Below are 23,730 nucleotides of genomic sequence, written 5' to 3'. Positions count from 1 at the left end.
TTTAAGTCATGGTCCTCCTTCCTCACATATCTGTATCAATAGTTAAGAAGCGTCTGGTTACAGCGAACCCAAAAAACCCCGAAACAGCTTCAGACCGCATTTGGTTATTCCCTCTCAATTAGCCCCATCAGACACGAATGGTGATGAAAACATTACATCATGAGCAACTCAGCAGTCCATGCTCTTCCGAAGTGGACGGGAGGAGCCGAGAATCAAAAGACCGAATCGGACACGTGCGGGCCGGCCCGTGTTACTTTATGAACGTCACCCGTCACAAGGCTTTCTAATTGGATACACACAATGAAGATGCTTGGGAAAACTGTTTTCTATCTTAAAATGTATTTATTTTGATATGTACAGGGCTATTTATGGTCCTGAGATTAACTTGTTGTGATGCTGTCAGACAACTGCTAATACTTCACCATGTCAATGCTAAGGCAAGCAGCTGGAACATATCGGGGATCAGTGGCTCAAACACTGCTGGGGTACAACAGACAAAAGTAAGGTGACAGAAATTGCTCATTTCAAATTTCTGGTATTATTTGGAATTTGTGTCTTAAATTTCAAAAGCCCATGCGTTTTCTTTGCAACAGAGGAACAGTGGTTTTAAGACTCCAGCACAGTTTTGCATATTTATTTTCCTAATAAGAGAAGATCTTCTAAACAGAGGAGAATGCTGCTTAATGAGTTATGCAATGTCTTTGCTCTCAGCGGGAAAAGCAGGCAGCGAATGATTAAGGTCTACAGCGGTGAAGATGAGCCACCCTGTCCAAATGATCCAAGAGTGCGGAAACATGCAGCAAGATCCAAAGGACTGGGAGAATGAAGTGTTGTAGAGCATTAGTGGTCAAATGTGTTTGTGCCCTAGTGTCTTATCGCGGGATATCGGGGGTGTTCTATTTGAAAGGATGGGAATAATCCCCTTTAATGAGAGCCAGATTTTGCTGGATGTTATTAAAAGCCTCAGACGAGTTTTAGGGGATGTTTGTCGGTACATTACATGAGGCCCATGGTGACCTTTCATTGTAAGTGAATTATAAATTCACATTATCACCCGGTCCTTTGGGGAGTATGGTATTTCAGAGAGATGCAGGGGGAAAATACAAGAAACAAAAAGGTATTTAAAGTGAAAAAGAGTGGAATATTCTGGTAACAATATCAACATTACAGGCTCAAGTCATAAGAGAACTCGAACTGGTGATGAATCTTGAACCTTGGATTTCCCATTTGTAAATATTCGATAAAAAGTTTTTCTTCCCAGCTGTGTCAAGCAGTGGCGATAAAAACAACATTATCATCTGCACCGCATTTGGGATACACATTGAGTTAATGACGTTTTGTTTACATGGTGTCATGAATGTAAAACACGTGGTGACCTCATTGTACTGAAGAGCCCAGAGACACTTGACAGGACTGGGTTATGATGTTCACAACTCAATGCAACGTCTGTATATTTTGCAAAGTGCCAAATAGTGGAAATGAATCATGATTTACTCCGGATTCTCAAAGATTTTAATACATAAACAAGGATTTTGTTTTATTTTACCCTATTTCTCAGAGGCAGTGTTACAAACACTCATTTTGTGGCACTACCAGCTGAAAATTCATTAGGTAGAATAAAATGTTCAGAGCTCAGCAGTGAAAAAAAAAGGTTTGTATTTAAGATTAAGCTGAACCTGTGGAGAAATGCTGCTTTGAGATACTAATATATAGATTATCATCAAGTGGAAAAAAAAATAGTGATGGGAAGCCTGCAAATGAAACATAAATTTAAGTTTCAGCAGTTTTATTTGCACGACAGGATGCTGTGAAATAATACTAGTGCATAACAAAGGATTTCACATATTTTCCATTCAATATAATAATCCAATTACATTCTACCTCTTCTAAAAGCCCATGGATTTGCAGGCAAGAGAGTTGAGGTACGCCCTGCTTCTAGGAAGATAATTCATAATAAAACGGCAAAATCATAACATGAAACATTTTCATTGGCAGTTTTGAAGAGAAAAGAATGTTAGCCCAGATCATTTGAGCTCTTGTCTATCAATAAATTAACAAGCATTGAGGCATTTAGCACTGGATAATTTGACTTTCCCTGTTTCTCCATAGCTGAGGAACTAATGATGGAGCAGCAAGTGGCAGCACATTAACATTTAGATTCTTTTTCAGGTCAGAGGCACACACACACACACACACACACACACACACACACACACACAAGGACCCTCGTCTTTGAGTAGTTAGCCCTTATTAAGAAAGTGCCTCTCCGGGAGCAGCCAAATGTTCCCATGAGGACAAGGTTTGTGTTTACACGGGAAAAAGTTCCCGAGAGGTAACAAAAATATTGCTGCACGCACACAAATACCGCCGCGCTATTCTAATTGCTCATGACCGTGAAAGTCCAAGAAAGGATGAAAGGCCCGTAGATGATTTCGGTATACAGTAAGTTTTTTTGTGCGAACGTGAATCTCCGAGTGTGTGTTTGTGCGTGTGAAATGAGACATGAAAGAGTCTCGAGTGCCGTGGGGAAAGCGATAAAGGAGAGAGGGGGCTTTGTATGGAATCCGTCATCATCAGGATGCAGTAGGAACGTCACCGTGTGTTTCCGTGACACGATGATTGTAGAATTAAGGAGATGGTAAAACACACAGGAAGTGGACGACGTGCATAATCATCTATGAGATCATGTATGAAACACCGTCTCCGTAATGCTTTATCATCACCGGGTGGAAGCAGAAAAACAACTCTCTTCCAGCCCATCTACTTCATAATCCTCACTCCGTCTGATTTGCTTAGCTGGCCAAACACGTCCGATGTCAGAATAATCAACATGACAGGACGTGGAGACTGTTAATTTACAAGAAGTCCTATTCCCCCCCACCGTTCCTCCCGGAGGAGAATTCCGGAAAACATTTTGGGGTAGCGCAGTGCTCATGAAGCAACTCCTCTGACAGCACGGCAGCAGACAAGAGAAGGTGAATTTGTGTTTTGATGATGTGATTAGACACTAAGTCAGGCTACTTCTGCAGTTGATAAATAGGTCATGTTTTTTTTTTTTTTTTGCCTCTAGCGTGTTTCCTGCGATGAGTCATATGTGCGGGGGAATTTTAACCAAATACGTGCTTCCTGTCCCGGAATTACATCAGCCATATGCGCCTCTTATGCTTCACGAAAAAAGCTCGGAAACTTTCTTTGACGTCTCAGTTATCCTGATTTTTCGGATGTTTCGAATCTATGAAGGTTGCTGGCAGACAGAGCAGCGGCAGACCTTTTAACATCCCTGATCGGTTAAAGTTTGTTCATTGACACCCTGTGTTTAATCAGTTTTATTTTTTTCCGGATGGAAAAACCAATACCGCTCTTCTGTTTTTAGCCCATGCAATCTATCCGCTGTTCTACTTTGTCTCATAACTCAATTAGAGAGTTTGCTGCATTGTTTGCCTCCACATGCCACGTGAATCATCCAAATTCACAATGACTGCATTATTTAGACTTAATCAGTAAAATAGATATTTGACCTTCAAATACAACCCTATGGGTGTGCATTTAATTTCGTTACAGGGACTATTTCTATAGGCGCCTGTCAATTTTCAGGACAATTTGCTTTTTCTTCTCAAACTTAATCCGCACCACGTTGTCTCCTGTCAACTTTCACGACTGGTCAAACAGCGTTGCTCATCACTTTCCCCTGCAACATGTGCTTGCACACCATGCTTGCACACCATGCTGTAGGAGTAGCCCTGTCTGGTGTACCAGAGGCTGCAAGATAGTCATGTAAAATCCTTGGCAGTCAGAGATTTTCATTTCCCTGTTACCCTTTCGACAACTAAGTAAGACTTAAATCTTAGAGTCTGCAACAGGAGGAGCTGGGGAGGACCAAAGTAAAGAAGACATAATGCAGTGTAAATACTGACCACTCAATAGGGATTAAATCCAACAAATACCGTAAAATATTCACAAACGAACAGACATAGATCATCCATCTCTCTTACTCTCTGCAAATACCCCTATTTCTTTTCTCAATTAATAGTTATTAAATGTATTCCAATTAGAAATTAAAAAATAGAAACAGACCAAAACAAACCAAGCGAGCGACAACCCACTGTCAAGAGTTTTATGTTGAAGGCAATAAGAAATTAATACATAAATAAATAGATGAAAAAATGTTAACCCACAACACACTCAATTACGCTATGAAGTGGGAAAGCTGTGAATACAGGAATAAATCTCTGAATACAATGAGTGTGATGCAAGAGGAAAATGATTGTTGGGTAAAATGTGTGTTTAAAAATGAATACATTAAGAAATGATGACAAATTAAATGCGGAAGTAAACTGATAAGGGTGCTTTGCTTTCCTTTTTGTCACATTTAATGGCATTTATTAAGTAGCTTATCTGTTTGTTTTTCATTTACATATTTAGTTTTCGTTTTGCATTTTTTTTTGTTTTTTCCTTACTGGGACAGCAGAAACAAATTAAGAAAATGGAAATGAGTGACACACAGAATTGCGAGTCTTTATATCTTTGGGGAATGAGGCAAATGAGAAGGTTTGGGGAAACGCATGGCGTTGAGAGATTCTTTAGTTCTGAGATCAAATCCAGGATTGCGTGCGTCCTTTATTTAAGAAGTAAAGTAACTCCAACTGTCAATACTTTGAAATTCTGTTCACGTAATAGTACAAGGTGTTATCAGCATAAAACTAGAAAAGAAAAGAAGAGCGTTTATGTGTGTTATGTGAGTCAGACTGAAAGATGTGGAGCTGCACATTGTGAAAATAGATAAAATGTGTGAGTTAATTTAGGCTATGAGGGTAATTGTATTGTTTGATATCGAACCCAATTAGTAAATGGATAGACGTTAATCATTTGCATAAAGTAAGAATAGGCAGCTTTCCATTTTCAGTTGTGGGTGATAACTAAAGATAGACCAAACGCAAACTTAAATACCGGGTATGATAGATATACAGGCAGTATATATAAACACAGGATGGCCATCTTAGAAGACAAAAAAGTAAAAATTTACACACATTAGCGCGGTCTAGCAACATGCAACAGCAGATGACAATGACACATACTGTATACAATAAATGTTCAAGTACAAGAACTTCTTTCTTTCTCTTTCATTTTTTTATTTACCCATGCACAAGGACCCCCCATGAGGAGCGCAACTTTATTTTTTTTTTGAAAGTGTGCTTATCCTATTTTGGTAATTGAGAAAATACACAATTACATATTCAGCTTTTTTTTCATATCCCAAATAATGTTGAAGTGCCAAATCATAAGCCTGTTATGTGAAAAAGAGGCTGACGCAGCTGTACCATGACACAAGACCGAAAACGGTCTTTCTAGGAAAACACAACAACAACAATAATAGCACACACACACACACACACACCCCAGTCATTGTGTTGGACAGAAAAGAAAACCGAACCAACCAAATCAACTGAAAAATGTTTTCATTGATATTAATAACGTTCACATGGATCACATTAATTCTGCAGTCTTTTGACTTATCTCGATCGGATCTCGGCAATTTTCAAGCTATTTGTTCAGAAAATGTGCCTGGAGCTGGAGAACAAAATAACGAGACAAACAAACATCTTGCATTTTTCACATATACATTTTATATTGCATGTAAAGAAGCTCTGTTGCGCTTTTCAAGTGTATATAATCAATAAAACACTCGAGATTAAAGCGTCCGCCACGTGCGGGATCATGCCATTAGCGGTGGGTGAAATTCTCTGAACCAAGAGATGAGATGGAAGCTGCAGGGGGGCTCTGATATCAAGCGCTCCTCCCCTATCCCTCCTTGTAACTCTCACACATGTTCAAAGAGACCCGTACGCATGTATCTAAAAATGAAAAAAAAGAAAAAAAAACCCTCACACACACACATACACACTTGTAACTATAGAATTGTGACATCAACTTAGTGAGCACTGAAAAATAACAGTAAGAAATCATGATAGTACTTGAGTCCAAGCCGAGAAGTGCAGTGTATCTGGTCAGGATGATGCATTCGTGTTTCTGAATCTGGGCGTATAGAAAATGGCACATGCTGCCTGAAGGAGTGTAGCCCGCTTACATTAACATAGTAATTAGCAAGAGAGAAAAAAGGCAAGAGTGAGGGGGAGAGAGAGAAAGATAGAGTGTGTGTGTGTGTGTGTGTGTGTGTGTGTGTGTGTGTGTGTGTGTACATGCAATGCACTAGAGTTTCACGTGCAACAAGCATGTGTTCTACTTTTCCTCTATTGTCGACTCTCATACTCTGTCCTCCCACCGCGACCTGCCTCAATATGTCACACCAGCCAAAACTTCAAAATGCAGCTCTCTGTCAATGCAATCGTCAGGATGTTTTTTTTTTCAAAATAAAATATTGAAACGTGGGTTGGACACAGGGAAGATATGTGAATTCATTGTTGCACTGTTTCTATCATTAAAGTAATGTACTACCGAGTTACTTCCTGTACCTTTACGGTTCACGGTGAGCAGAAGTCTCTCTTTTTGCATCTCACAGGTGCACTTTAATGGCAATGACTGCCGACCATTCTATGGTTGTATTATCGCTTTCCAAACAGAACTCACCACTCCGACTGCGCAGCATCCTGGTGGAGATACCGTTGGCTCTCCCTCTGCCGGGCGAACTGGAGGCAACGTTTTCCACCGAGCTCACCTCTCCTCCTTGCTGCTTCAGCAGGTCCGTCAGAGTCCTGGAGGAAGAGAATTTGACATACGTAGATGGGTAATGACGAACCGCTTCAGTGGAAGCGCTGTGCAAATTCCATTCTGCAGAAACAGTGAAACTCCTATGCCCGAAATCCATATGTACTTTGTCCTCACACTTCCTGTTTGGCTGTTTGCATGAAAACAAGGACAGCCGCTATTTTTATTTATAGGACAGGCAGAAAAAGCACTATGAGTTATTGCATAAACCACACCATTTATCCAGTATATCAGGTAACAAAAATCATTAGTTATCCTCACGAAGGGGGACTTGCCTGTCCCCAGAGAGGGCTTTCCCCAGCAGCTCTGTTCTGCTCTATCTCTCTCTCTCTCTCTCTCTCACACACACACACACACACACACACACACACACACACACACACACACACACACACTGTCTCAAACAGACCCTGAGCTAAAACCGCAGTTTCAGTGATAGCTAATGATGCATATAATGGAGACTTAAGTGAAGTTTGCATGGAGAATTTGGTTCACCGGTAAAACCAAGCTGACATTTTTTTTGTGTCCCGTCCAAACAGAAACTATCACCTGATTAAGTAACAATATTTTCTGTCCCATGTTTCAGAGGATTTTGTCTGTCTTCTTCTTTCTTCTTTTCCTTTCAGGGGTCGCCCCAGCGAATCAACCTTCTCCATCTAACCCCATTTTCTGTATCCTCCTCTCTCACTATGTCCATAAATCTTCTGTCTGGTCTTCCTCTAGACCTCCAATTCCAGCATCCATCTACCAAATATATTCACTACCCCTCCTCTGTACTTGACTGAACCATCTCAGTCTGGCTTCTCCGACCTTCTCTCCAAAACATCGAACATGTGCTGACCTGATGGACTCATTCCAGATCCTATCCATCCTGATCACTCCCAAAGAGAACCTCAACATCTTCATCTCTGCAACCTCTAGTTCTGCCTCCTGTCTTTTTGTGTAACTGTTTCTAGTCCATACAGCATCGCTGGTCTCACCACTGTGTTGACCACCTTTAATTGCATTCTGTCTGATAGTCCTCTATCTCATAGTACCCCTGACACTTTTCTCCACCCATCCCAACCTGCTTGAACCCATTTCTTTACCTTTCTTCCCACGCTCACCGTTGCTCTGGATTGTTGACCCTAAGTATCTGAAATCCTCCAACTTCTTGATCTCTGCTCCCTGTAGCCTCATCGTTCAATCCGGCTTCCTCTCATTCACACAAACATATTCTGTCTTGCTGCAACTAACCTTCATTCCTCATCCTTCCAGCGCAACCTCCACCTCTCAACATGATCCTCAACCTGTTCCTTGCTCTCACTACAGATCACAACGTCATCTGCAAACATCATGCTCCATGGAGATTCCAGTCTAACCTCATCTATCAGTCTGTCCATCCCATTGCAAACAGGAAGATTTTCTCCGTATGTATCTGTATTTTCATGTTTGAACTGCATGTGCAGATACCAATAACTGCATGGTAGATATAGGAATTGCAGATACTTCTCTGTGTTATTCAGTGTTCTTGTTCATTTTTATTACAAGAAACGCATTCAGAAATTGTTTTGGTCATACCAAAATTTCAACTGATTACCTGTCCTTTTGCTGCTTGGCAATTGAGTGAGATGTTTTGTAATGTAGCTGTTTTTGAGGACACACACACACACACACACACACACACACACACACACACACACACACACACACACACACACACTCTACTTTGAATAAACACATTTCCTCTCCGTGTGCTGATTTTACAGTGTTGATGCTATTCACTCCCTTGATCAATAATTCAAACAGGGGTGTCTCTGTTCCGCTAACGAAGCAAGTGTGCCTTGCACTATGATGTGAAAGCACGTGCACGCTGACACACACAGGCACATACAGCCATTGAGGTACACTGAACATACAACCTGACAGAGACAACCAGGAGTGACTTGTTTGCGCTCAACTAGCCAAACAGAGAAGTGATTGAGTCCCTTTGACCACCTCTCTCATCAGCAGATTATCGATGTGTTTGTGTGTGTGTGTGTGTGTGTGTGTGTGTGTGTGTGTGTGTGTGTGTGTGTGTGTGTGTGTGTTTTGATCAGTGATGCCAAACTTGAGTCTCTGCAGGGACTTTGTGTCTTTTATGAATCTGTTTGGAAGTCAGATGTGCTCAAGCTGTTCGTTTTATCAGCAAAAAATGATCATGTGGTCAGTGGGCGAGTATGGGTTGTGCTCAGGTCCCGTGCTAATTTTTAATTTTTTTAAAAAGGATGACACTGCAGAGCAGATGAAGATCCGCCCCGCTGAAGCGGTAGTGAGAGTCAAAATAGTACAATTTTGCCACAAACAGGCAGGGACTTAAGACACAAAAGAGATGGACGTCTGGAAAATCAAAGCAACCTGTTTGCTAGTGATACATTTCTTTGCAAAAATCAGTTTCAGTTGTTTTGTGTTTTGAGTTTTGCTATCATCGTGTTCATATATCGTACTGGACAGATTCCAACATGTGTTATTTTGAGAACATTGAAGAGATGGCGAAATGGAGCTCTGATTTCAAATTCTCACGATTCTCCTTTTTTGGGAATTTCGGAAAGCAAGACGGCAAGTTGTCTGAAATATGCATATAAATGTATCTGAAATAAGTTTGAAAAGATGTCAGGAATATTCCGACCTCATATTTCATATGTGAGGCTCGAATTTACGAGTTCAGCAAATTCTTTTAAACCAGTTCAGCTCTTAATCGCTCCATTGTTTCTCCCTTGAAACACTCTGGGCATGCAGAAATGGCTATTCGATTATGACGCAAATTGCCTTCTTCTAAACATTTACATTGAGCGACAAAAGACGGAGGACGGCTCCCGATCCTTCCTTTTTTTTTTTTTTTCCCCCCTGCAAGGATGTAAATCACTTTCACTCCTCATCTTCAATTGTTCTTCCTTTCAGTCTCCTCATCCTTCCAGTTTCTCTTCTCTCCCCGCATCCCTCAAGTCAAATCTCAGCCCTAAATCTGTCTCTCTTCCCCCCCACGATTCAATCCGTACTGATTGTCTTCCTCCACTGCGGTCTCTCTCTGCTCCTCATCCTCCCTCTGACTCATTGCTGTGCGGAGCCTCGGGCCTCCGCGCACTCTTCTCAACAACTTGCTGATTTGGATTTTAATCTTTTACAAAAAAAAAAAAAAAAAAACGCACCTGTCCCTGAGCTATGTGGTGTTTACGGCGCGCTGGCTGAGCTTCACAGGAATTCCCGAGGATGCCTTTGGAAGAGTCGGGATGGCCTCGTAACTGGTTAAAAGATTGAGGACTCGAAGGGCGGGCGGGTGGGTTTACTGAAATAGATCGCTGTATTTGCGGAAATTCAAAACAGCAATATCTGGAGTAAATAGGTATCTTTACAAGCCCCGGCCCCGAACCGGTGTGTTTAATGTCTGTGTCTGCTTCTAAACTGCTGGCCCAGTTTTCTGTTTCAGGGTAATAATGTATTTGATCATTTTGACTTGCACCTGTGAGTCATGTATCACAGAGGCCAGAGAATGCACCGATGTACAGCAAATACTGTCAAACTCTAATCTTTTCTACGTTTATATACTTGTTTTCTATGCTGACAATGTTTCGTTCTGTTTTTTTTTTTTTTTCAGCAATTTTCTTGGCTTCTCTGCAAATCCACTTCTGACAAGTCAACAAACAGAATGACTTCAGTGTCCACATATATTCTTAACCTTCTCCAGGCAGATGTTGCAGATTTGCGACAGCCAAATATCAGATTTTTCCAACAACTATAACTTAATTTGAGCCTGAGAGGGTTAAAATCAAATGTCATTACATCAGGTTAGCGCTGTCATGCCGGATTTATTTCATAACAACATTTTTTTTTCATATTTTACAGGAAATGTATTTGACACCTTTTTGACTCCTATCTATATAGGATTGATATCCAACAAATATATTTGAAAAGACCTTTCTGACCAAGTGAGCATGTAAACTAAGATTTGCTACTGAGAGTGTTTTTTTTTTTATTTGAACCTTTTAGACTACTGTGTCAGTTTCGAACACTTTCTGCAGAAGCAATGTGAAAGAATTATGTGAAATTCACTCTCAAAACACAATGTTATTAATATTACAGGTGCTATATATAAGATAGCTCACTCTGTTTGACACAATAACTTTACATGTGGTGCCAGAGTGGGAGAAAAAAATGTTTTGCTGGTAATAAAAAAAAAAATACTGCTCCATGGGAGCCTGTCTAATGTTACCAAGTATTGCATTAAATGATGCAACGTTGTAACGTTGCAACGTTCAAAAACAAGTCCTGGAACTTTCCAGGTGACTTTTCTTCTAAATATTTTGACCGGTAATTAGACAAATGGACTTTGCAGGGTGCACGCTATGAGGAAAATTTGCATCCCACCGCACAGCTTCGAGTTGCAATTTAAGAAAAAAAAAAAAAAAAAACCCGAGTGCAAGCACAGATATTAAAAGAATCCCTTTTTGAATTCCGCAAAAAGACACACTCGCGACGTTCCATATCTGTGGGGATAATAAACCCACAGTACGTTCCATGAGTAACCTTGATGGAACACGTTATGTAACCACAACAAGCCTGAGAGATCCGTGAGTTCATCGGTACCTCCGCGCTCTCCTGTCACATCGCAGCCACACTGAGATGAGACTTTGTTAATGTCCTGTTACAATCAATTACTCATCCAGAACACACTCTGATTAGTTACAATTAATACTACAGGAACTGGCCAAACTGTCTTCCTGCGGCAGGACTTTATTGATCGCTCTGATGCAAAATGACATGAAGAGAGTCGGGACCGCGTGTACATTTTTACTGTACATTCTCGTGACCTCTTAATGCATTAATGCACACATTATTGATCCAGTCACTGCACATGTCATTGCACTTTGGCAAATACCCCGTTATTTTCATCCGCGTCCTTCCTCTGTGACTTTTACATCGTAAGGTCACATCGGTGATTACCCTCCCTTGTGCTTATCATTTTTTTTTTTTCGTCACGATAGATCTTCTAAAATTGTGTTTCTTTTCAGAAAACGCGAGCGATCACAAAAGGACAGTGACCGTGGTCAGAGTATCTTCACGTCGTCACCGATGTCATCGCTTGCTCATCACTTCATCTTTTTCATCACAGGTACAGTAAAGCTGTCTCGCTGTCGGTGGCCATTGCTGATAAAAGCGAGACAGCCAGAATAAGCACACACGTGCACGATCGCCGGTACACGTACTCGTGGATTGCAGCAGTGGGTGCCATTTTAGCTGCAATTGCCCTGCCGTCTCACTCTGAAATTATAAATACGCTTTTCATCAATGCGTAAGTAATTAACTTTCAATCCGTAGGTCACTGACAAGAAGTTGAAATGGAATTCGCCGGTCAGAGGTCCGCAACCCTCATCATTTTTTGAGTGGGAGATTTTTGGCGATACTGTGGGTGAGAAAGTGTGTTCAACATCTTCTAAGAGTGGACTGAGGTGATTGAAGTTCTTACCTCCCAAAATATACGTTATCATATTTAAAGGACGATTTCCGTCTGTCCGGCGAGGTCACCTTATAATTCCCGTGTAAAATTTATAAAAATATTTGCCAATTCCTTTTTCTTGCCAACGGAATGGGATCACCCAAACTTAGTGCCGCTGGGTCATGAACACACACATAAACACATTTTTGGCCTGCATTGTGTAACAAACAGGATTAATGGTGACAAATATTGTGGATTTACGAATAGCTTTCTTGGCAGGATGAGATACAGACTGTTGTTTTAACCAAAAATTTATCCTCATGTCGAACACACACACACAAAAAAAAATAAAACCGTTATTTGTGTTCAAAAATGTCTTAAGTCACGCACACTGCCAGTTCTGTATAACAAGAATCATCTGCAGCTTGGCTTTAAGAAGGTATGGGCTGTTTAACAGCAGCCATTAATGCTGCAGATACAGGGATCCCATCATGGTTGGACTTGAGAGGAAACTTCAAGCTCAGTTCTAAGAAAAGCATCAAAAAACATGCTTGCAGGATAGCCCGATACGATGTGTTATTAAAAAAAAACCAATACATTCATACACTAATTCATGACAGTTACGTTGTGCACAAGGAGGTCTGCTGGACCAGTCAATCGCTGACACGCTCCCGTTCACACCTGCTGACAATTTCTTAAATTTCGATTGACCAAATACATGGGGTGGAATGCGAGGAGGAACCGCCTTGCTTAATTATGCGGGTGATTATTTGCCTGTATTGATTTGCTGTCCATGCCATTTAATTGTTGAGAAGTGTATTTTTTAGCACTGCTCTCAAGGATGTTATTTTTCCTATGATTTGGAATATAGGTGTGTATTTATATACCCAACTTAAAATGCATTTGTATTTCCCAAGCACAACATGTTTTTCTCGTCTTTTTTTTCAATTTGAAATGATTGCCAATTTAACATTCCTTATAACTTATCTCATCTGTCGTCTTAAAATTCCCATCAGGGCGATGTCAAATTCTGATTGTAATCTAAGTTGTTGTTTTGAAAATTAAAGCCTTTCTTAGTTTACCGGTTGCTGAAATTTTTAGTTTAACATTTGCCTGTGATGCTTTTTAACACCCCGCTCTCTTATCTGGGTTGCCTTTAACTGGATATATGTGTTCTTGAAGCTATAAACAGATGGCCATGGGGAAAAGGATGAAAAGGAGCCGAAGAGGTCAGCTCACAGTATGTCTACTGATAACATGAACATCACTTTTGACTGAAAGGTGCTTGACTTGGCTAAACAGAAACTCACTACACTGATTTCACTTTTAACCTCTTTGGAGATCTGAAATCACAACAGCCAGGCGCAGACGACGGCGGGCTGGTATTCTCTCGTCCTGATAAACAAACCGAAAACACAGCAGCCGAGCTCCTGTTGGCAATGACCCACATTAAATGGTGTGTGGGCCCAGTGAAGCCTGGCAAGACTGATGTGGAGCATGTAGAGGAGGAGGAAAGGAAGGTAAGGCAGCTGGGGGGCGAAAATTGTCACATCTGATACAGCCAGGAGTGTGTCGATACACACGGCTTGTCCGTTTTAAGAAAGATGGTGACACACGCGCAAACTTCAACACATCTCTTTAAAGGAGACGCACTTAAAACACATGGTGGTGACGGGTGATACATAGTGACAGCTCGACCCCGGAGGCAATCAGAAGACAGGGGAGATGATGGGGGGCGGACGGTTGCAGAAATAATTTGGAGGAAGGGGGAAGAAACTTGTGTCTTTTCTCACCGCTGCTTTTGCTGCAGGCTCTTCTGGCTCACATCGCTGTGATTCACCACGAGCGGAGCAGCCAGCCCGACCCAATGGGGCGCCCCGGGACAGATTTTTATATGGGACCCCACTTCCATCCTGCCGATCAACCGCTCGATTGCAAAGATAATGTGGGTAGATCTCATGGTATTAATAAAACAGACGTCAGCCTGTCATCCGTCTTTACTATTATATTTATCACTCAATTGATGTGCAGGGCAGCTGGTCTGACATCTGCCCTTTTCTGACACATGGGTCACCGCACATGTGCATCCAAGGGTGCTAACTGCTGCAAGATTCTCGCAAGCCAGTGAGTTACCTAGTTATCCTATTATTTATTTCGTTTAAACTGAAGAAAGGGTAGTAAAAGGAGTGGAGGAGGTGGACAAAGTTAGAAGACAAAAACTTACCACTTCCATTGGGAGTGGGAGGAGGACTTTTTTTTTCCATGCCATTTACAAAGTGCACTTGCCTCATCTGCCAGCCTACCATCGCTATACCGAGGAAGGGAAATGCGGAAAGGCATTTTCGGACTCTTCATAAAAAAAAAAAAAAAACACACCGACTTCCCTCCGAAAAGCGAGTTGAGGAGGAGAAGGGTGAAGGAACTAAAATCCCAGTTGTCCACTTATTTATGTGAGTCAGCCTTTTCCCACATGAAGATCATTAAGTCCAAATACCGTTCTACCATGACTGCTGATCATTTGGAAGTGTGCTTGAGGCGGCCTTTCGGTAGCTGCTGTCTGGACTATACATCCCTGGCGGATTTCATTCAGTGCAAATCATGAGTAATGAGTAATGAGAGAAAAGTAATGAGAGAAAAATTTACAGAGTAGTATTGTGCAAAATGGGTTCATGCAGTTATGCAAGGTACACCGAAATATATTGTACATATAAAGAATTCTGAGGTTCATGGATGGTGAGGCGCTAACTTCCATGAGGCAGGAGAACTACATGCCTCACTTAGTGGCTGTTCGCAGCCGTTTTATGATCGCTCAGCACAAGAAACGAGTAACACACATACAGTTGTCAAAAAACACTGTACATTGGAAATGTTGTTCATGTAGCAAAAGTGTTTAAACATTCTAATAGTGACATCAATATGATCTTAGTGCAGAGCATGCCAGCAGTCAGCCGTCACTGTGCAATCTACGTTGAGGCTCCACAGTCTGCAGCCTCAGGTCTCTTCTCAGTATTTGAATGCTGAATGTGAAAATCCGGCGATATTGAAGAAAAACTATTGAAGTTAAATGAAAAGTACCTTTACAGTAGAAATTAGTGACGACTATAACCATTAAATTCTTTATTTTAATTCACATCTTTTTCTTTCCAAGATTGGCGAGTGAGGCTGGGCCTTGCCTGCCTCCCCTGACTGCACATCACTGATTGGATGGGCATTGCTTTATATTTGAATCAATATCAAGAGTCAATTTTAGGAGTTAATAGTAATAACTAAGATCAGCAGCAGGAATGTATAGCTGCAGCATGCATGAGTTTGCGTGTTTTGCCATGCTCCTGTGTATTTTACGTCTTTAAACACATCAACAACTCTCTCTCAAGTCCTTATATTTCTAAATTAGCCTAAACAAAGTGCCAATTAATGATAATCAATGAGAGCCCAACACAAAACAATCCGATCCCACAAGGCCAACAGGGAGTTTCTACAAGCCTCTGAGAAACATTAGATTGAGCAAAAACTAAATCAAAATGTGAATCATTAAAATCTCTTCTTTGAATTGTGAGATCAAATAATGCTTTGCCCAATTGGCTGAGGAAGAACTCGCCCTAAACCATGGCCTCAATATTCCACCAGACGTTTGGCTTTAAGAGCCAGCGAGCGGCTTCTGTTGAAACAAGCAGGACCAAAAATGTCCGAAAATCTCCCTAGGTTTTTACACACCCATGGCAGCTACAAAATCTCTGTTTTCAATCAATCCTGAGGGGAAAATTCGCTTCTGCATACTTATTTATCCTCAAAACAAGGAGCTGTGAATGACCAGGGAGCGGATATTACTGTTTTTTAACATCCTCTGTTCATATGCTTGCACAAGTCATACATCCACAAACAAATATTCCACATTTAAGTATTATATATCTGCAAATTGCATGAGCAATGCATTGTCACTGGTAAATATGGTATGATTCTGACCAGCTTTTTTTTTTTTTTTTTTCACTTAGATCTACGATGTCTCACTGTGGACAGACGTGGAATGTTGTTTCTGACAAGCACTTTGAAAGTGAAAAACATTCCCATCCACATATCTGACAGCTCTGTGTGGGCAGGGGCCGTCTGCTCAACATGATTAAACCAGACAGTGAGTCTGTCAATAAATGTGTTCAGTTCCATTGCACTATTGGCGGCAGCGTTCAAGAGCACAGCGCATAAATGAGCACAAGCATTTTACTGATTATGGTCTGAGCCACTGTCGTTGTCCTCTATTGAAAACAACAATACAAAGAGCTTGTAAACATGTGCAGCTCTGTACCACAAAACCTGTCTTGTCCAGTCACTGCATTCAATACTCTTTGAAGATTGTCTTTTTCCTAAGTATGTGCATACTAGAATTTTGTGTAATCCTAAAACCACTACCGCAAGCAGCATGTTACTCATGTATGCTCGGCCTCTTGTATTTTTTTTATTCAGAGATATATATAAAACTTGCAAACATCCATTATTACAGAGGTGTTTTCGCTCATCGTGCCATTTCTATTAAATGCCATTTATTAAAACTGCAAGATTAGTGAGGAGCCAGTGATTGATGACTGTATAAATGCAGCTGAAAAACTTTATTGATAATGTAAAAAAATTATATTGTAATCAAGGTCATTTGTGACAGACTTACTTTCTAACAAGCCATCAAGATGAACAAAGAACCAGTTGAATAATATACACTTTACTATTTTTTAAGTGTTTCCCATGACACTTCGCATTGCATAAGGTTCATACCAGTTTATAAATGTGTTGATGTGGAAAACAATAATCTTAAAAATCATTAAAAAATACATTTATAAACAGAAAAGGCCTCTGAAATATCATGCCTGATACTCCATCCTGGTTTCATTTAAAAATCAGTGTCAAAAGCAAAGAGGGCGAGGCTCAAATGAAATAGTGATCCGATAGTTTGCACGCATTTAGGTATCGAGTGTTGCTCATCAGCCCGGCCTAAATCAGGCCAGCACAGTCAAACCCCCTTATGTGAAAGTGTCCTTCATTACATAACGTGACGGCCAATAAAGCTATTGTGGTCAGTCACACGCAAAGTAACGCGCGCGCGCACACACACACACACACACATGCACACACGCACGTTGCAAAGTTAGCCAAACATATAGATCCACGTACATGCATTGAGTGAGAGAGGCACACAAATGGCCAGACAAACACACACATGAACTCACTCAGCAGTTGACATGTTGAAGTGGATTTTATCAATGTCCACCAACTCGCATTTGACTTATTTCCGCATTATCACTTTGTGTACTTCTGTTTCTATTTTGGATTTTTTTTTTTCATGAAAAAAGTCAGATATTTCTATTCCCTCTTCAGATCAGTTTGCAATGAATCAAAAAAAAACACCAAAACATTGCTTTAATCGGCTCGAAAATGTCTTTCTGATTTCATGAAAAGTTAACTACATAAGGAAACAAGCCTAGCGTGGGACGGTGATGACTTCCAAACAGCTTATGAAGTTGTTGAAATAGGTTTTAACCATAAACACGTACAGAAGTAAAAAGCAAAATAGACATATTAACAGTTGCATTAATCCAAAACATCTCATGTATATATAAAACACCAAGAGGAAATATGCACAATCAATTACAAGTAGTTTTTTTTTTTTTTTGATGATAATTGCATGGATGGTCTAGATTTCAGGACTTTTAATTTGTAATAATTTATTATAAAATATAGGATCTGAATTTTTCATACAGGGTAAGCTATTTGACCTGTGGGCCTGCTGTGTTATTCCCGTGGCCTCTAACACTTACGGTTGGTGGATACTAGATTGTTGTGTTTCCGACCTCTGAGCGCAGCCGCCTGACGCAAGCTAAATGCCACCACTATCACTCTCACTGTTAATTGAACTATAAATCACTGTGCGTGCACGCGCACGTATGTGCGTATCAACGTGAAGGTCATTGGTGTTTGTTTACTATTTCGGCGTGATGCCAAGCTCCTTTCCGGTTGAGCCCCTTCATTAGACGTGACATGTATGACCTAAAGGGATGCTCTCCATTCCCTTTGTTGACTGAAGATTAGTTTCAGGATGCAAAGAAACTGAACCTGATTTATTTAGTGTGTGTGTGTGTGTGTGTGTGTGTGTGTGTGGGTTAATCTGAGAGGAGGATCACTTTGGGTTTTAACTCTCAAAGCTGATTCAGGAAAACGGGTGGGATTTTGCACGTGTTAATAATCTTCTGAGACACAGAATGAGAGTGAAATGTGATAGAAGGCTGATAGAAGTGACAGGAAGCAAAGTGGAGACGTTGATTTTTGTGCTTTTGACAAAAGTGTGTGTGTGTGTGTGTGTGTGTTGGCAACATGTACATCAGAGTTCACCTTATGAAGAGCATATAGTACATGAAGTTGTATGTACCCTACGCTTTTAGAGCAGGGATTTATGTCAGCATGCTAATAACTAAATGAGCACGCAGGCAAAGCAGCCAAGAAACGGTGGCCATAATCTTGGTGAAATTGGTTTAATCTCAATGAGGAGGGGTAATCTGTTGAGATGGGCTCATGGAGGGAGGGTGTTTATGCAGCGGGAGTGTTTCTATTTCAGTGAGGTGCTACCCTGCAGGAAATATTAATCCTAAGTGTGTGTGTGTGTTATCCCTTGAGTGAGTTTGCCACACAGGTTAATGGGAAACGCGCGAGCAGAACTTCCGGTCGACGGAGGATTGGCGAGGAAAGGGTTGTCGTCTGCACGGCAATCTCCTCGGTAACCCCCCCCCCAATCCCACCCCCCCCCTGCTAAAAACAAACTGAGCGGATGCAGGACTGGACAGATAGGAGGTTAAAGGAAGGGAGAGATGGAAGTGATATGATGTGATTGAAGCTGGGACCCCATCTCGGCTCCGCAGGAAGAAATGAAAAGGGAAGTTTCCAAGGGAGGGGAAGCGGATGCATACTAGCGGGGCCAGAGGGAATAGAGGAGGTTTACGTCTCAGCTGCGTCAAGTGGACTTTGAGGAATTTAACAGTGTTATTTTCTACGAGGGAAAGGACGAGATGGAGTTCAATGCGGAGCACATGGAGAGGGGAAGGAGAAAGGTTAGATTGTAAGGGATGAAGAGATTTGAGGCCACGCTGTGCACTGTTTGCTTGAATGATTTCCTCTGGGAAACAGACGGCATCAGCCATCGTGTGCGTTTACATGTGTGACTGTGTGTTTCAGTAAAAGATTGTCTGCAAGCGAGGTGCTAAACTGTGGCTTATTCTCAACATTTTCTTTTAAGTGGGAAGAATAATTCAACTTGTGCTCGCGTTTCAGCCACGCACACACACAAGCGCACACACACATACACACAAGTGCATTAAGGGTCTCACTTAACCCCCCTAGAGGCTGTAGCCAAAATTAATTTTTGATGAAGGTGAGAAAAAAAAAAAATCTAATGAAAATGTTGTGAAGTGAAAAATATGAATATCAGCCTGATTGCTCAGCACGATATTATTAGAAATTGGTAATAACTCATCTCATAAAAACAGATGTTTTTATAAGAAAGATATTATTCAAAAAGTCAAATGATTTTATTCGTGATAACCTGAAAATTTGAGGAAATCACAGCATTTTAATTTTAAAATGAATGCTGGGTTCTTCATTCTGCTCAGAGAAAACTATTATTGATTTCATCGTATTGCCCGCAGTGAGTTTATTTATTTTTTTTGTGAAACCCCGACCGAGTTCAAACTGTCCGAGCTCACAAACCAGAAGCAAAGTTCTCGTACGGACACACAAGACTTCGCTTGTTTGAGAACGCTTTGAAACACCTACTGCAGCAAAGATATTTAGGTCAATTTTCTCTCTCTCTTTCTTTTTTTTCTTTAAAATCTTGTGTTTATTTCAAATATAAGTCATGCTTACAAGCAAAGCAAATGGTACACAAGAGGTGAAATACAACAGCAGCATGGCAAAAAGAAAAAGAAAAAAAGAAAAAAAGAGAAATAAAGAAAAAGCACACAGAAATAAAAAGAGAAGAAATTAGAAACATTGAAAAGAATGATGATCAAAATAAGGGGGTGTGTATGGTGTGTAGAAAAAGGGGCACGCGGGGACACACACACACACACACACACACACACACACACACACACACACACAAACACGGAAGCATGTGTCTCTCCAGTGTCATTCATAACATGCACTGCACTGGGGACTCATTAAGAATTACATGGCTCAGAAAGCTCAACGGAATCAACATGAATTTGCCAATATTTCCCTCTGTTTCTCTCTAATGTTTTGATTTGTTCTAGTTTTTTTTTTTCCTTTCTTCTACAGGATTTCAGGCACCAAGCATTTCTCGCCAAGTTATTTCTTTGGGATGAAGGGACCTGCTTTCCAGTCAACCAAACACCACACGCTTACACTCACACACACACATGCATCCATGTTAGTAGATTCACATGCGCCTTCGTCCAAAAGTTGGAAGTTGTAAATTCCCAGCTCTCGTGTTGTTTGTCACCCGCTCATGCCGGTTGAAATATTCTCTTCATCATTTTAAGTTTTCTAATCTGAATTCCAATCTTCTCTGTGGGAAGAATTTCCAACATTCCAACCTTCCCTCAATGCCTGTGGGCAACACATGCAAGAGCACACACGCTCGTACAAAAAAACAGACACGGCGTAATGCAATAAACTGTGCAAAAGAGTGGACATAGCTTCTGTATCTGAACCTTAAGGTGACATGAACTTTCTCTTTCCGTAAAGTAGGATTGAGGCCGTGGGTTGCAAACATACAGCTAATGTGATGTGTTGTCGGTTGCGGCGGACGTTGCAAAAACAGTGTCAGGACTGCGTCCTCGGGACCACCGATGAAGAATGATGTGTTGATCGATAACGTTGTGATAATATTTTAGGCTGCATCGTGATTTTTTTCTTGAACCTGTTTGAGCAGGACACAAAACTGCTACCTGCTTCCAGCGGGTAGTATTCCCAGTCTGAAGACTGATCCAAGGAATGCAGGCAAGGAACTGGCGGTTGAGAATTCCGAGTAACTGAGTCGACACCTGGCTAGTTTTGCTGGAGAATAGATGGACTCTGACACTCCTTCCGTCAAATGTCATCGATTCATGTCTAAAGTCAAGGCTTCAAGACACGAGTCAAGCCCTGACAGCTACGTCCAATCTTCATAAAGTTTAATATAGTCAACACATGCATTCAAAAGCTCTGATCCACCTTTGTTTTCTGTTTTTGTTTGGAAGACACACACAAACAAACACACACACACACACACACACACGCACTCCTCACCTAGAGTTGAGGTCAGCTTGCGAGGCCCCTGCTCCCCCTCCTCCTCCGCTACCTCCACGACTTTTCTCCAGGCCAAGTTTGGTGAAGATCCCCACTAGCACCATGATGGCCACCACGCCACAGATGATGTAGACGATGAGGTGAGTGCGGTCCCGGTCCTGGTCCTCCTGGCCCTCGGTGATGGTGGCCACGGGCTTGCCAGTGTTGGCCCAGATGGGTGTGTCATAGTTGGAGCAGATACTCTGGTCCAGCCGCTGCTGGCGGAACTGGCAACAGAAGCGATAGAAGCATGTCCCGCAGCAGTACAGAAAGACACCGGCATTGCAGTTGAACGGTGGGTCCCACTGGCCCATCACATCGTAGTAACCCTGGCAACGTGTCCCACCAACAGGAGGGACGTCCTCGTCATCCGCGTCGCCCCCGCTGGTCGGAGTAGACAGCCCCGTCTCTAGAGGGGCGATCTGGGTGGTCAAAAAGGTGGGAGCTGTCTGGTTTGCCAGCGTGGTAGGGACAATGAACGGGTCGTCTTCCGTTACCGTGGTGAGAGATGGATCCTGGGTGAGGGCAGGCTGGGTGATTAGGAAGGGGAAGAAAAATAAGAGGGAAAGACGGCAGGAAGAAGGGTAGATGGATGCCATGCTGCTGGGGAGCCCTTTGTCCTGAGTCCTACCCTCAAGCTTTGGGAGTAGAAGTTTCGGAAACAGGAGGAAGAAGGTTAAAGACAGGCGAACCATCAGTGAAAAGATTTGCAGATGGTTTTCTACACTGTAAAATACGTTTCTATCTCATCAAAATCAAAGAGCGCTAACACGACACGAGACGATGACTTCATTTCTTGTTCCCTTTTTCCGAATTTCTTTTTCGCGACTGCTTTACGATTGCAGTCTGAGATTAATCCTCCCGTGCAATCACAGGAATAATTGATTTTAGCCACCCTGATTAAACACATGATGTATCCATTGATCCTACATGCTTATGGAATCAATGATTAAAAGAGGGCAGGGGACATCGTCAAAAGGTCAGTCGGAATCACAAGAGAGGCAGTTACTGTGCCGGGAGAACGACTTTTCGCGATGAGCAAAATAAAGGTTCGGAATCCGATCTTATCGAGGCACTTGATATTTTAGATCTTGATAAAAAAAAACATAACAGCCCTGAAAAAATAACCCTGAATCTAATTTATGCAGAAAAATCACAAAGCGCCCTCACCTTTGGTCTTGGCACCGTGCGGAGTAGAAAACCTCCCCCTGTGGTCCGTCTCAAAAGTTCAAGGGTTTAAATTTCCCTCTGGAAACATCCACAAACTTTACTCAACAGCATTTTCTCCCTGCGCGTCCCCGCAGCTCTCTCTCAGCTCTTCATGTGTTTTCCATCATCAGCTGAGGTCTCGATGGGAGAATGAGAAGGAGGAGGATGGGGGGGGGGGGGATTTTTAAAAAACCAAACGTCGTTTTCCTTTTTATCTTAAGCTCTCTTCTCTCCCTCCTCCTGTATCACCCTCCTTTCTTCTCTTAATGCCGCTCAGTCAGTGCTGGCAGGTGCGAGTCCACGCCAGTCCAGCTTAGTTAAGATCAAGTCCAACCCTGTCAACAACTGTGTGAGTGTGTAATGTGTGCTTGTGTGTGTGTGTGTGTGTGTGTGTGTGTGAGAAAGAGATGAATTGAGCAGGAGCGTTTTCACATGCATGTGTGTGTGTGTGTGTGTGTGTGTGTGTGCGTGTGTGTGTGCCTGCACATGTGTGTGTAGCTTCACTGAGCACTGCAACAGTTCGGGAACCAAATGTGATCTCCTCCTCTGTTTACCTCTGCTCTGTGCCAGATAGGCAGAGAGAGAGAGAGAGAGAGAGAGAGAGAGAGAGAGAGAGAGAGAGAGAGAGAGAGAGAGAGAGAGAGAGAGAGAGAGAGAGAGAGATGTGTGTGTGTGTGTGTGTGTGTGTGTGTGTGTGTGTGTGTGTGTGTGTGTTTGCAGGGGGTTATATCCAGCTGCATCTCTGAACATCCCTAGCGGAAAAAAAGAGCCTTGAAGAGGAGAGGAGATTCGGGGGAAAAAAGAACCAAAACTGGCTGGATTGTAAATGGATCACTTTTCTTATCGCCTTTTTTTTGAGTATTTTCATTTTGTGCATGTTGATGTGTGTGTGTGTGTGTGTGTGTGTGTGTATGTGTGTCAGTGTGTGTCAAATATGTTTACATGGCAGACGGAGGACAGTCAACATCTGCTGCGGTCACTCCTGCTCATCATCTACTTATCGCCTCCCGTCTGTCCCCCGATTT

The 23,730-nt window shown here is 41.8% G+C and overlaps 1 protein-coding gene across 2 annotated transcripts in view; it reads right to left on the bottom strand.

Annotated features, from left to right (window-relative positions):
• shisa8b (shisa family member 8b) overlaps positions 1 to 23,232 on the bottom strand; it is a 34,926-nt gene extending 11,694 nt beyond the window's left edge. The window contains exons 1-3 of one of the 2 annotated variants that reach the window (XM_086140615.1): positions 22,667 to 23,232; positions 21,458 to 22,134; positions 6,586 to 6,710 (exon numbers count right to left, since the gene is read on the bottom strand). In XM_086140615.1, coding sequence (XP_085996741.1) covers positions 6,586 to 6,710; positions 21,458 to 22,095 — 763 coding nt within the window. In that variant the 5' untranslated portion in view covers positions 22,096 to 22,134; positions 22,667 to 23,232. Of the gene's footprint in view, positions 1 to 6,585; positions 6,711 to 21,457; positions 22,564 to 22,666 lie in introns of those variants that run through there. The other variant, XM_086140614.1, reaches the window with a different exon arrangement.
• Between the last annotated feature and the right edge of the window lie 498 nt (positions 23,233 to 23,730).

The sequence above is a fragment of the Fistularia commersonii genome, chromosome 33 (genome assembly GCF_037954325.1).
Source record: "Fistularia commersonii isolate RoL2024-O1a breed Wild chromosome 33, RoL_Fcom_v1.0, whole genome shotgun sequence".
Classification (NCBI taxonomy): domain Eukaryota; kingdom Metazoa; phylum Chordata; class Actinopteri; order Syngnathiformes; family Fistulariidae; genus Fistularia; species Fistularia commersonii.
Note: the sequence above shows the minus strand (reverse complement) of the source record. Positions and strands in the feature narration are given on the sequence as shown.